Genomic DNA, 13,602 nt, shown 5'->3' with positions numbered 1-13,602 from the left:
AGACAAGACAAAAAATAAATAAAGTAAAATAAAGGTGAAGAACAGATCACATGACGCGTGTAGGTGAGTTATGTCATGCAATGTATTTCACTGCCACAGTTGAGCATTCTGCTTTTTCTCCTCCTCGTATTTAAATGTAATGTATTTATGTATTTGTTTATTTTCAATTTAGAGTTGTAGTCATCTCTGTTGTCCTGATATTTGTGGCGGCTTCCGAGGAGGTGCAGGTCTGCCTCCACGTCTACTTGGCTGCGGTGGGAGCACCGCCCGGTCCCCCTGGGTTGCCATGTCTGACCGCGGCAGCCCCTTTTCCATGGCCAGACGGTACTCGCTGAATCTGAATCTCTCTCTCTCTCTCTCTCTCCCTCGTTCTGATCCCATCAGAGGAATGACGGCAAGGCGTTGCCCCTGGCGACCCCGCTGCGGCCGAGCTCCCGCTGGGTGTTTGCCACGCTGGTGGCCTTGGCCTGCGTCGGGGCGGTCCTGGTCGCCGCCATGACCATCGCCTGCCTGCGCAACCACGCTCACCGCCTGGCCGCCAAGAAGCTCGGCCTGGGACCCGAAGGAGGCACCTTCTCACACCAGGAGTACCAGGTGGGCGCCGGAACAACGTGGGAGACGTTGTTGGACAACGTGGGAGACGTTGTTGGACAACGACACGTGGCTAAAACTGGAAAATGACAAATATGGAAAGCGCGTTCTCAGCCGTAGCCGACGCAGCTTCAGATTCGGTCTCCGCCGACGCGGCCGAGCATGAGGGCATGTCCTTCCACATTCAACGTAAAACAGACGTCTCCCTTCCTCTGCAGAACCTTGGAGTGGGATTAGGGTTCTCATCAGGCGGAAGCCGTAGGCCTGTGACCACGACTTTAACGCCTCGGATTATAGCTTTGATGGCGGCGTTTTGAAATGAAAGCCTTTCTTTTCCCCGAGGAAGATTTGGAGACAAACTGTTCCAATTGAATCGAGCAAAAAAAAAGTATTAATAAAGTATTTATTCTTGGGTACGCCTCAGAAAAAACGCAAATCAAGGGCAAGAAGATGTGATTGGCCGACTTAGGTATGTTCCATTCACTCTAGGGCTGGATATCGATATTCAGTACATAACCGTATCAACCAGATTTCTTCAATACTACCAAGTAGGACGATCTCCGTGGGATTCTTCGTGTATATCTAATCCTCATCTCCATGTTTTTTATCTTTCCAGTGTCACTGAGTCCAATGTAAAACTGAAGGTTTTTGCAATATGAGTAAATGGGTCATATAATTGTACTCTTTGTTGAAAGGGATATTTTTTTATTGTACATATTTCAGAGCAGTATTTAACCTTGAACTCTGAATACCTGCTACAACAAAAGAGCTGATGGTAGTAATAAAAAAGCTTTAAAAGTCAAGGAATCCGTATCGAAGTCAGAAAATCGATACAAGATCAGGCACCGCTCCCAGTCCTTCACCGGCGTCCGTCTTCCCTCGCCAGGACCTCTGCCGCCAGCACATGGCTTCCAAAGGGGCCTTCGGACGTCTGGAGGCCGCGGCTCTGGGGGCCGTGGCGGGGCCGGGCGGGGCAGGCGGCGGCGGCGGGGTCAGCGCCGCAGGAGGAGCGGGGGCGGCCGGAGGGGGAGGCAACGGCGCGGGAGGCCTCGACACATCCAGGGTGAGCAGCGTGTCGTCCCAGTTCAGCGAGGGGGCCCAGGCCAGCCCCAGCTCCCATGGCAGCACCCCCTCCTGGTGCGAAGAGCCCGCGCAGGCCAACATGGACATCTCCACGGGACACATGATTCTGGTGAGCGACCGCCAAATGTTCAACTTTCCCATCGTTTGGTTCATGGGTGTGAAGCGCGGGGAGCGAGGGAGCGCTGGTTGTGAACGACAAACCAGACTCGGAAGAGTCGGTTTGCCCCTGAGTTGTGAGTGGAATCATCACGGGAATAGGTTAATTCTGTCAAAGGTATTTATTCGGGTGGCCGCATGCAATGTGTGTGGGGTGTGGGGTCTAGGTAATTGGGGGCCCAGGACCAGTGTGGCGGCACACCTGTTGCTCGTTTTTGGTCTAGCGAGCAACAGGTAAAACCCCCATCCCCACACTCACACACAGGAGAGGAGCCCCTGTCATGACACATGTCTATCTGCTCCTGGCGTGTTCCAACTGGCCCACTCTCTACAATAAACTGTGTGTCTGAAACCCCGTCGTCTGTGTCTCTGTGCCGGAGGCCCCGGAAAACGCCACCCGAGTGGCGTGTGTTCGGCGCGGCTGCCACAGTGTGGATCTCAAATATTTTTTGGCCTCATTCTGAAATGCAAAATGTTGTTCACGGAAATAATGTACTTCTTGTTTATAAGATGGAATCCCCTCTTTCATATTACGTAGCGTAGCTTACAGGCCCGGGCCAATTTGATTGTAAGAACATAAATCACAGAACGTTTAGACCATTTTGGAATGGTAACAAAGTTGATTCCTTAGTCTCTCTTGGCGCTGTGCTGTTTTTGCTACGAAGGTATATGTCTGGAGTGGAAGTGGAGACACAAAGACTCTGCCTTCCCACTAACCGCCGACGTTCCTGTCTCCTTTTTCTGCCCCCGCCCACAGTCCTACATGGAGGACCACCTGAGGAACAAGGACCGTCTGATGAAGGAGTGGGAGGGGCTGTGCTCCTACCAGGCCGAGCCCAGCGCCATCTCAGTGGCCCAGAGCGACGCCAACGCCAAGAAGAACCGCTGCCCGGACTCCGTGCCCTGTGAGTCGCCGAACGCCGGGGCGGAGGGAAGAACGTCTAAAAACAAATACTTGTGCAGTCCTGCCAAGTTTTTTGAGTCGACCGTTTTGATTTCGAGGGGTTGAAAGCAGGCTCATTGCGTGGCAGGAGTTTTAACTTTCTGAGTTACAAGGGAGTTATTATATATATATATATACCCAGAACCGTCGTAGCGCAAATCTGCAGCTCGCCCCCTGTTGGCCGGGTAGGCAGCTGCCGAGGGCGCTGATATGGAATCGATTTGTGTTGTGAGTAACTGGTCTCCAGAGTCCGTCTTCAAGTCCTGTCAAGGCTTTTTCAAAAACAACCTCACAAAGACATCCAGTTATGTCAGTGATGGAGAATGAGGTCTCCTCATATGTTTGGCTTTACAGACGGATCCACAAATTGAATTATTGTTCCAGCCTTTGCACTTTGATGGTGTGAAAACACAGGATTCCAGACCCGACGGACGGACTCGGTCGAAAATGGACACGAGCCTTTTTCCTTTGCTTTGCTCCCGAGAGAGCGTGAGACGCCAACACAGCTATTCTGCAGTGAAACAAAAATCTTTTTTGAGTTCTGAAAACCCCCGGGGCAAAAAAAGCTGTAAAACACCCCGGCATTTTGGTCGGATGAAACAACATAGTGGGAAGAGAAAATAAAAGTTCCCGACTGAAACACTAATCTCTGGTATTAAATAAGAGTCAGGCCTTAACTATTAAAGACGGTTAAAAAATATATTTTTTTTTTAATATGTGAAATGTGTTTCAAATAAGAATTTCTGTCGGAAACAAACATTCAAAACTCACCATAAGTGCTCATTTAGAAATATTTATCTTGAACGATCTAATATTGGAAATAAATAATTCAAATCGTTATTCAAACAGACGTTATTCAAATCCGCCTTATGTCAACATTTTTGGCTTTCATATAATATTTTACCACTGTCTCCCAGGTTTTCTATTCCCAATGTTTAGATGTTTACACGAAAAATGGGAATTAGAACCGTGGCAAATAGAAAACCTGTGTACGCCTTTATGATTTACCTGGAAACGGTAAGACCCAGCACCGCCACTTGGGCACCGTGGCGTTAAGAGGGCGTTGTGGCAGGATGCCCTGACTGGCTCTCACTGTCTTTCAGACGACCACTCCAGGGTGAAGCTGAGGGCGGAGGTCAACCCCTCCCGCGCCGACTACATCAACGGCAGCACCATAGTAAGCTCACCGACCGCAGCGTTATCTCTTATATGCATTTCAGGTGTGGAGGTTGTCCTTATCTGTCGTTCCTGGTTTCCATGGTGATTGAAGCTTGACCTTTCCCCCGCCAACACTCTTCTAGATTGAGCACGACCCCAGGATGCCTGCCTACATCGCCACGCAAGGGCCCCTCTCGCACACCATCTCCGACTTCTGGCAGGTAACATGAAAGCTGCACGCGGCGGGCGATTTCTACCCGGGGCCACAAACTTTGGCGAAAGGGAGATTTCCACTGCTAAGCTGAGGTGGAAAACCCAGGTTCGGGAAGTGAAATTCCCCTTCGGGATTTTGAGCCAACCCCCGAGAATTTGCTCTTTGGCGTCTGCCACAAAACGACGACGAGGCTGGATGAGCAAGTGCTCAAGTTGGATGACCTGTGTGTGTGTGTGTGTGTGCGTGTGTGCGTGCGTGCGTGCGTGCGTGCGTGCGTGCGTGCGTGCGTGCGTGCGTGCGTGCGTGCGCCACGCAGATGGTGTGGGAGAGTGGTTGCACGGTGATAGTGATGATGACCGCTCTGGTGGAGGACGGAGAGAAGCAGTGCGATCGCTACTGGCCCGATGAAGGCTCCTCGCTCTACCACATCTATGAGGTAACACTAGAGAGAGAGGGGTGTGTGTGTGTGTGTGTGTGTGTGTGTGTGTGTGCAATGTTCCGGCCTCATTTTAGTATTTTTATTATTTTTAGAGCTTATAGAGCTTATTGTGCGTAATCACCAGGTGTCATGACATTTCACTGCGTATATGTATGACCGTATGTATATGTATGTGACAATTAACCTCTTGAATCTTGAATCTTGAGTATGTAAATCGCTCCAACCCAATTTAAACTCTAAAAACTCTTAACTCTTTGAAAGACCTTTTTTCTGAGGTGCACGGCTCTGATCTCATTCCCGTAGAGGGAGGCCTGACAGTTTCAGATGGGTGGATCCAGGGTGGGGTTCTTTAATTGTTTTGCCAATGTTTTAAACGGCACTCGAATCCTGCGATCCGCTTACCAGGTGAACCTGGTGTCGGAGCACATCTGGTGCAACGACTTCCTGGTGCGGAGCTTCTACCTGAAGAACGTCCAGACCCAGGAGACCCGAACCTTGACCCAGTTCCACTTCTTGAGCTGGCCCGCCCAGGGCATTCCCAACTCCACGCGCCCCCTGCTGGACTTCCGCAGGTATTGCGCCGCCAGTGCGGAGGATGAAACCGGGAAATGTTTTAAGCAATTTTGATGTGCAAGACTATAACCAATGGACAGCATGTTATTAACACATATGTCTAGATTATATTTGATATGTATAGATTGGGCAGTGACTGAGCATAAATCAACAAAAAATACAGTTTTCTCCTCGGGGTTTCCCAGTGTACGATAAACCTAAGTTACAATTACTTTGCCAATTTTGAAGTTTCAGGTGCTTAAAAAAACCCCCAGCTGTTAATTAGGGAAGAATCAAAAACTTTTGGTAATAACATTTTAATTACCAACCCCTAAAAATCCGAGCAACCCCCAAATGGGATTTTTCGGGCGAAAAATATCTGGAACGTGACAACCGCTGGAGCCGCAGACACGGTTGGAGTCTCTTTAGAACTGGGATGCCTTTAAACATCTCATGGTTCAAGTTTCATCCATATAGATCTACATTCTGTGCAGGAATTAGGGAAAAAAACATTAAAATTTGACCGGAAGTAGCCGAACCTTTCGTGCATCGCCGATACGCCAAGGTTCTACAACTTCCTGTCGGGCGGTGGAGAGAGTTGAGTTTGTTGAGTGGGACGCTTTGTGACATCATCATCCAATTCCTCGCATATGTGCAGGTTGTAGCTCCGAGCATCCATTTGCATCGTGCAAGCTGCGTAGTGTAGACTCCATCGCTCCGTATGGACTTTGCGTCAGAACCTGGAAAAGTATTAATAATCACACAAAGTCGTCACCACGTCGTTACATCACTCCATCATTGTTGCTCCGCGCGGCACCAGGCGGTCACGCTTCCGTCACTACGTCATCGTCGCCTCGACACGGCACCAAACGGGCACCTGTCCCTGCAGCCCTATTTCCATGTCGAGTCATAACAATGAGGATTTCTGGTTTACAGGCAATCATGGACGGTTGTTTTTCCGACAGGAGGGGTGTGCTGTGTCGACCGCACAGTGGTCGCTCCGCCAGACGAGCAACCAGGAGACGACCATCTGGGGGGGCGGGGGGAGCCCATGCGGCGTTCAATGTGAACTCGGAAAATCGTGTTGTGTTTCAGAGAACCCCGGAAAACTGTAATACATACCAAACACGACAAAACTGCCGTATTGCTGCCTGCGGCTATATTTAATTGCTGGGGACAAATTCTCTGAAATTTTCAGGCTAAAACAATTTGAAACGGAACAACGGCAGAAGTTACAAACCCCGGTCGCGTCTCGTGTGAACCGGAATGTCACAAACATCTCGTGGTTCAACTTTCATCCTGAACGATCGACGCGCGGAGCGGAAATCATTGAACGCCAAAGTATCTAAAAGACGCAACGATGACAGAACTTACGAACACGGTTGGGGTGTCGTTTGAACCGGTATGTCACAGACATCTCGTGGTGTAACTTTTATCCAAATCAACCTACATAGGGAGTGGAAATTATTGAAAAACCGATCCAATTTGATCCCAAATATCCAGGTGGTCGCGCTTCACCGGCACGCCGCTGTTCGTAAACAAAATGAACGAGATGAGACTCACAATAAGACGCTTTATGAGGTCATCATACTATTTACTATAAATGTGCAGGTTCTAATTCAGAATGTACATTGTCTACACATTGTGTACATGTCTGTGGATCTGTGCGATTGATATTTTATCTCTTTGGTCCCCGTTACTTTACCGGATTCATGAAAAAATACCAAAAAAAAATTATAGTCGACAAAAACTTGTCCGCTCGACTGTATGAGTGAGTGATGCGTTCAAGATCCAGTGAGGCATCTGAAAAATAGAAGCCATGATACGGTAAATGCACACGGAAATGTTGCGACAACATTTTTCGTATTTCATGGAAACATGACTTTTTGAGAATGTAATCAAAGGAAATAAGTCACCACTAGAATTACGTAAGCTCGTACAAAGCAGAGAAACAATCATGTGACACAAACAGCCAATCGTACAGCAGCAGCGCCGGTGCTTCCTCCGCTCTGTCCAGCAGCACGCAGCCAAGATGAGGCCGTTAATTTCTGCATGTCACCAGGACTAGGAAAACTATAAAGTCACAGAGGGTTGTCCCCGCGTCATTACATCAGTCCATGCTGCGTTCAATGGAAACTCTGAAAATTGTAATTCATTTTTAGTAGTAATGCTGAAGTAAAGATACAAACTGATGCTACATTCCGTGGGATCTCGAATGTTTGTAATCAGTTACGAAAGTGATGGTGTGTCCTATGGGAACTCGGAAAACTGTTACCTGGACCCCGTGTCTTGCTGCCTGCAGCTATATTTACTTGTTAAAATTGGTTATGATAAATAGACATTTGATTCAAATGGGTTCCATTGAGCTTTAATCTCGTCGCGCAAGCCCCCTCTTTTCCCCTAACCCACTTGATACTCCCATCTAAATTACCGCCCCACCCCCGCTTTAACCCCTGTCTGCCCATTCTCTCCTCCCTCCCTACGCCTTTTCAATGGAGATGGCCAGGGCCCCTGGTTTAATTTTGGACACATCTTTCTGTGTCATTCTTGTGGTTTGCAGCTAGTAGTCTGGCTCCAGTTGCATAGTCACAAAAATGATCATGGACTGATGTAGCTGCAACGAGATGCTCCATGGCAGAAAATCCCTGCTCTGCTCTCTCTCTCTCTCTTCGCTATCTGTCTGTCTGTCTGTCTATCTGTCTATCTGTCTATCTATCTATCTATCTATCTATCTATCTATCTATCTGCTGCTCTATTGTTCTATCATTCTATTTTCAAATTCTTTCCATCTCTTCTGTCTGTTCTCTCTGTTTTTCTTTGCTCTCCCCATCTCTCCCTTTAGCGCTCTCTCACGTGGCTTTTCTGACTCACTCACCTTTCTTCTCCCTCCGTCTCTTGCTCTTTCTCGCTGCCTCACCCCCGTTGGGCCGTTGGTTTGGCTGATGAAGCGTTCCATCCTCTGTTTGCATCAGCCGGAGAAGTAGCCTGCGCCTCCTCATCGTCGTAAAGCTACAAACCCACATGCGTGCAGGGACTACTAGTATACACTTTTACACTGTATTTTGCGAGGATGTTCTTTTTGAATACGTTCAATATCCCAAAGCCTTATTCCTGATTAAAAGTGAATTTAAAAAAATAACACAACATTATTAATCCTTAACCCTTTACCAAACCTTTACCATCAATAAATAACTATCTAGGCCCTAATCCCCTTCTCATTCCAATATCGAAAAGCAAAAATAGGGTTGGGTCAAAAAGTCTGATATTTGTTCTCAAAAAGAATTCTGCAGCGTTTTAGGGTTCTGTGCCGTTACTCTTGGTAACCCTGTGACTTTCTTGTTTTTTTCTCTATTGCTGTCTCTCTCTCTCGCTCTCTCTCTCTCTCTCTCTCTCTCACAACAGAAAGGTGAACAAGTGTTATAGAGGACGATCCTGCCCCATCATTGTGCACTGCAGGTGAAAATCTAGCTACAATACCATGCACGTCCACTCGGTGGAATGTTTTGCACAAGGCAGCTTTGGCCGGAGGGTGCAAAACTGATCCCCAGTCGGCAGAACGAGTTCTGAAGATCCACCTTTTTCCTGTTTTCACAAATAGAGCAAAGGTTTCACAAATCTGAAATAGGATTTGAAATGCTGTTTAGGCTTCTTATAATCATCTAGGAAGGTAATGTGTTGTTGTTGTTTCCATAGTGACGGCACAGGTCGTACTGGGACCTACATCCTGATAGATATGGTTCTAAACCGCATGGCTAAAGGTGAGGTGTGTGTTTGTGTGTGTTTGTGTGTGTATGTGTGTCTGTGTTTGTGTGCACTTGTTTTTAGGGTTCCCCCTAAATGGTCGACCAAACGTTAGTCGACGAGAAGAAAGAAACTATTGGGGAGCTGCGCCTTATCAAAATGAACCATAAAACCTATATGGCTGGACCGTGTATAAAATGCTAGAGGGCTTTTAATTTGAAACAAATTTTAACAAAAATAAATGTTTACTCCCCTTGCTGGTTGTTCCGACACATTCGGAATAGGGGATATTAGGATATTCCTTACGGCTAATTTCCCTGATGCTCAAATGGATGTTTGAACTTAGACTCGTGTAAAAGTCAGAATAAATATTGCATATATCATAAAAAATATTGTGTATAGCCTATCAGAGCCATTTAAAACCGTCAATCACATTCTTCAATAACCAAATCGTACTTTAAATGCTTTTAAATGCTTTTAAATGCGATGGACCGGGCAGTGGGCCGGTGGTGCGCCTGAGCCCAGGGGGGCCGTGGACAGGGAAGGCTCGGTTAGCGAGTCTGCGGCCCTGGGCAGATGAGGCGAGGTCAGGGTGGAGGGCCACTGTAAATCCAGGATCCGGCCGGGGACGGGGAAGGTGTAGCGAGTAACTGAGTCCGTGGCCCTGGGAAATGCGCCTGAAGAGGGGCCCCTAAGGAGGCGACAGCGACACCTGGAGAACGATCTTCCATACGGCAAATTTTAGTGCAAATGATGTCAATATATATTTTGAATGTGTACATTAATAAAATAACAGCGTCTTATAAGTTGAACCGATGCAATGTTTAACCGGTGTAATTAACAGGCGGCTCACTTCTATCTCAGCCCTTGAACTCAAACTATATTCTGATGCCCCAAGAACATATTTAAAATGTTTTATTAATATCATAAACATGAGACAATTAGTTGACTAATGGCTTGAACTGATGACCTATAGTCGATTAGGAAAATCTTTAGTCGGTGGCAGCCCTTCGTGTTTTCATATGTTTACATGGCAAAGATTCAACATGTAACAGCGTTCACACAGGTATGTATTTACACAGGTATGTATTTAAATGTCTACCTGGAGCATGTGCTTGAATAATCTAAATGTAATCTTCTCTCTTAAAGGTGTGAAGGAGATTGACATTGCAGCCACGCTGGAGCATGTCCGTGACCAGAGACCTGGGATGGTGCGCACCAAGGTGAGAAACAAACAGATGACACGTTTACACTGTTCAGCCACAACGTTATAACCACTGACAGGTGAAGTGAATAACATTGCTCACCTCGTCCCAATGGCACCTGTCAAGGGGTGGGATATATGAGGCAGCAAGTGAACAGTCAGCTCTTGAAGTTGATGTGTTGGAAGCAAGAAAAATGGGCAAGCATAAGGGCCAAATTGTGATGGCTAGACGACCGAGTCAGACCATCTCATAAACGACAGGTCCTGTGGGGTGTTCCCAGTATGCAGTAGTTAGTACCTACCAAAAGTTCTCCAAGGAAGGACAACCGGACAACCGGACAACCGGTCAACCGGCGACAGGGTCATGGACGCCCGAGGCTCATTGATGCGTGAATGGGAATGCATAGACGCAGACCGGTGAGAGTGCCCATGCTGACGCCCTATCCGAAAGCGCCTACAATGGGCAGGTGAGAGTCAGAACTGGACCATGTGGATGGCCGGGTGCGTGTGCGTCGTTTACCTGGGAAAGAGATGCCACCAGGACGCACGACGGGAAGAGGGCAAGCCGGCGGAGGCAGCGTGATGCTCTGGGCAATGTTCTGCTGGGAAACCTTGGGTCCTGGCATTCATGTGGATGTTACTTTGACACGTACCACCTACCTGAACATTGTTGCAGACCAACCCCTTCGTGTGACGGTGAAACAAAGTTGAACTTCATTCAAGTTTAAGTTATCCTCAGTAGTTTGACGGCTGTTCATGTGAGAAAATACAGAACACATCTGTAACGACTGGTGGAAAGACAGCCAAGATGACTTGATAGCACGACTCAGAGACGGGAACTTTTCTCTGAAAAATTATGCTCATGTGCACGGCCCAAAGTGTACTGTATATACACAGCTTGCAAAAACTTCTCCAGGAAAGAGTTTTTTTTTTCCACTCTGCATCTTGTGCATATTTTGAGGCAGAGTTGGGAATAATCTATTTGTAAATGACATAGACAAACACAATGAATTAATGAAATAATGAACAATTGTGTTACTTTTAATGAGCTAATGAAAATAACAACGCCATTTTCTCCCCTAAACTTCCCAACCCCTAAACATATTTCGTGAAATTGAATTATTGATGTCAAAATATATATTGAAATTGTTATTATTTTTCGCCCCACTAGGGGGGTACGTCCCACAGTCTGCGTACTACTGCTGTATTCTCTCATGTCACAGAAACAGCATTTCAACAATAACTTCTCTCCCGAAGCACGTGATAACTCCCTCTAAGAGCAAACATAGTTTTCTAGTTGTTTCTGGAGAGTCTGGGTGTAGCAGACCTGCCCGCCAAACACCACCCGAGTAGCGTATTCGGGGCCCTCCGACGCAGAGAGACACAGGCAATGGAATTGAAAAAACACACCAGTTAAATTGTGTAGAGCGGGCAAGGTGGAGTAAGCCCGGAGGAACGTCACGACAAGGGATCCTCTCCTGTGCGTGGGTGTGTGGGGATCGAGGGTTTTACCTGTTGCTCGTTGATTACGCTGACGGTTAAGGGGCGTACGACCACCCGGATCCTCGGCCCAATTACCCAGACCCGCGGCGGGTGTGGCTACTTAGACCCCCACCACCCCCAATCCCACCCCCACACAACACTTGGTTTCAAAGGGGAACATCAGACACTCGATCCGTAATGCGAGGCAAATGTCCTCATCGAGTCTCCGTCTGTCGGTAAAGTGAGTCGTCTGTCCTTCCAATTCCAGGATCAGTTTGAGTTTGCTCTGACAGCCGTGGCAGAGGAGGTCAACGCCATCCTCAAGGCTCTCCCCCAGTAACAACCGGCATGACCCTCGAACCCGCCTTCCTCGCGTCACTCCGGCCGACCGACTGACCGCCCGACCCCTCGCACTCGGAGTTGTAATCTTATCCAACGACCCATCAGCTTCGTCCCACCCTGCCCCGTAGGCTGAAGATCTTCATGGTAAAGAATGGCTGCCGGCTTTCCTCCTCCCAACGTGAATTTTAACACGGCTGGACTTTTCCACATTGTTTCCCCATTGCCACGGCGCAGATCCGATTATCTCATGGCCGTTGAAAGGCCTCCAATATATAAAGTATATACACTATTTATTTTTTGGGGGCATTTTTGAACGATTTATTTTTGCTATGCCACTCATGTGCCAAAATACATAGATTCTGCTCTTCAATTTCAGCTGATTGCAGCTGACAGGTCTACACACGGTGAAATAAAACAATTTCTTGAAAAAAACACAAACTCCAGATTAAAGACTTAACTAGTTTAAGTATTGATGCTAGCTGTTAGCCTAGCATTGGTGAGAATTGGCTTTATTTAGCATTGTTTGCCTTGGCGTAGCTAATCCGTACGAGCTGCTCGATGACTGAGCGCGCGGCAAAATTGGGGGAAAACCAGGAAGGGAAAGCAGCTGGGGGCGGCCCTTAACCGGTTTGTTTGACACGCCACGTGGAAAAACTTGTTTTGGTTGGGTTTGGACGGCCATGAGAAGATCAGATTGTCCCCTTTCTCTGGAAACGCAGCCGTTCAACCGGTCAGAGACAACCCTGTTTCACACGGCAGCGGGAAAAAAAAGAAGAAACAAAACAGAGTCCATGCCTTCTCTTTGTGTGCCAGTCAGTCAACCGTAAGTCACTGAGTTATTGTTGTATACCTCAAGCAAGTTAAAAGGAAAAAAAAAATAATACTGTTGTATGGGAAAAAAAACAAAAAACTATTTTGTATGTGTGACAAAATAAATCATTTTGTGTGTAAGTGCTGCAATCACTCAGCGTGACATCTCTTTGTCTACAAATTCTATTCTTTTACCTTTCAAAAGTTTAAACCAGGGCAAAACGGGGGCCTTCATCACAGAGAATCGCTTTACTCTACTGCATCCCATTTTAAAGAATCCCATTTAATTTCTGCAAAATTAACCACGTGGAATAAAGCTCCCCACATTTTCAGACTTAGTGTACCTTTTCATTAAAATCTATGAAGTGATGTATCACGGTATTACAGTGTCTTAATTTGATGACAAGCGATAATTATAAAACAATAATCAATATCACGTTTTAAGATGAGGCTCACGTTGGCTCTAGGGAAAATAAATTCTATGGATAAATCACCTCGTGTGAGCTGGGCAAGAAAGAAAAAGCGGAGGAAACTCCAAATGGATAATATAGAGATCATGACATATTCCAAACCCATTTTACATTTTTGTTGTTATTTCGATTGATCAAATATCAGCATATCAATCGTATAAATGTCCTAGTGACCCTGGGTGCATATGTTAATGACCGCACATGGGCTCGCAACCCCAAGGTTTAAAAAGTCTGCCTTTCACCGCCTCGTGATGGAAGTTGTTACAACCCTTTGTGCTGTCTGTAAAGGCAGATTTCAAGGCCCCCCTCCGAGCCCTCCGGCTTCGTTACTGTGAGACACCTTCTGCGTCACTCTCGCTCCACCCGGATTAGCAGTGACCAACGCTCAGGTTAAACACCCACACGAACTGAGCCTCT

The 13,602-nt window shown here is 47.1% G+C and overlaps 1 protein-coding gene across 2 annotated transcripts in view; it reads left to right on the top strand.

Annotated features, from left to right (window-relative positions):
• The window catches only part of ptprnb (protein tyrosine phosphatase receptor type Nb), a 32,768-nt gene extending 19,899 nt beyond the window's left edge, over nt 1-12,869 (top strand). For both annotated transcript variants that reach the window (XM_079996655.1, XM_079996654.1), the window contains 11 exons: nt 385-594; nt 1,478-1,783; nt 2,588-2,735; nt 3,877-3,950; nt 4,075-4,152; nt 4,462-4,581; nt 4,990-5,156; nt 8,539-8,592; nt 8,830-8,894; nt 10,027-10,100; nt 11,832-12,869. In XM_079996655.1, coding sequence (XP_079852781.1) covers nt 385-594; nt 1,478-1,783; nt 2,588-2,735; nt 3,877-3,950; nt 4,075-4,152; nt 4,462-4,581; nt 4,990-5,156; nt 8,539-8,592; nt 8,830-8,894; nt 10,027-10,100; nt 11,832-11,903 — 1,368 coding nt within the window. In that variant the 3' untranslated portion in view covers nt 11,904-12,869. The remainder of the gene's footprint in view (nt 1-384; nt 595-1,477; nt 1,784-2,587; nt 2,736-3,876; nt 3,951-4,074; nt 4,153-4,461; nt 4,582-4,989; nt 5,157-8,538; nt 8,593-8,829; nt 8,895-10,026; nt 10,101-11,831) is intronic.
• Nucleotides 12,870-13,602: the final 733 nt, after the last annotated feature.

This window comes from Zeus faber (genome assembly GCF_960531495.2).
Source record: "Zeus faber genome assembly, chromosome: 2".
NCBI lineage: Eukaryota > Metazoa > Chordata > Actinopteri > Zeiformes > Zeidae > Zeus > Zeus faber.
The sequence above is the reverse complement of the archived record's forward strand: the minus strand, read 5'-3'. Positions and strand labels throughout refer to the sequence as shown.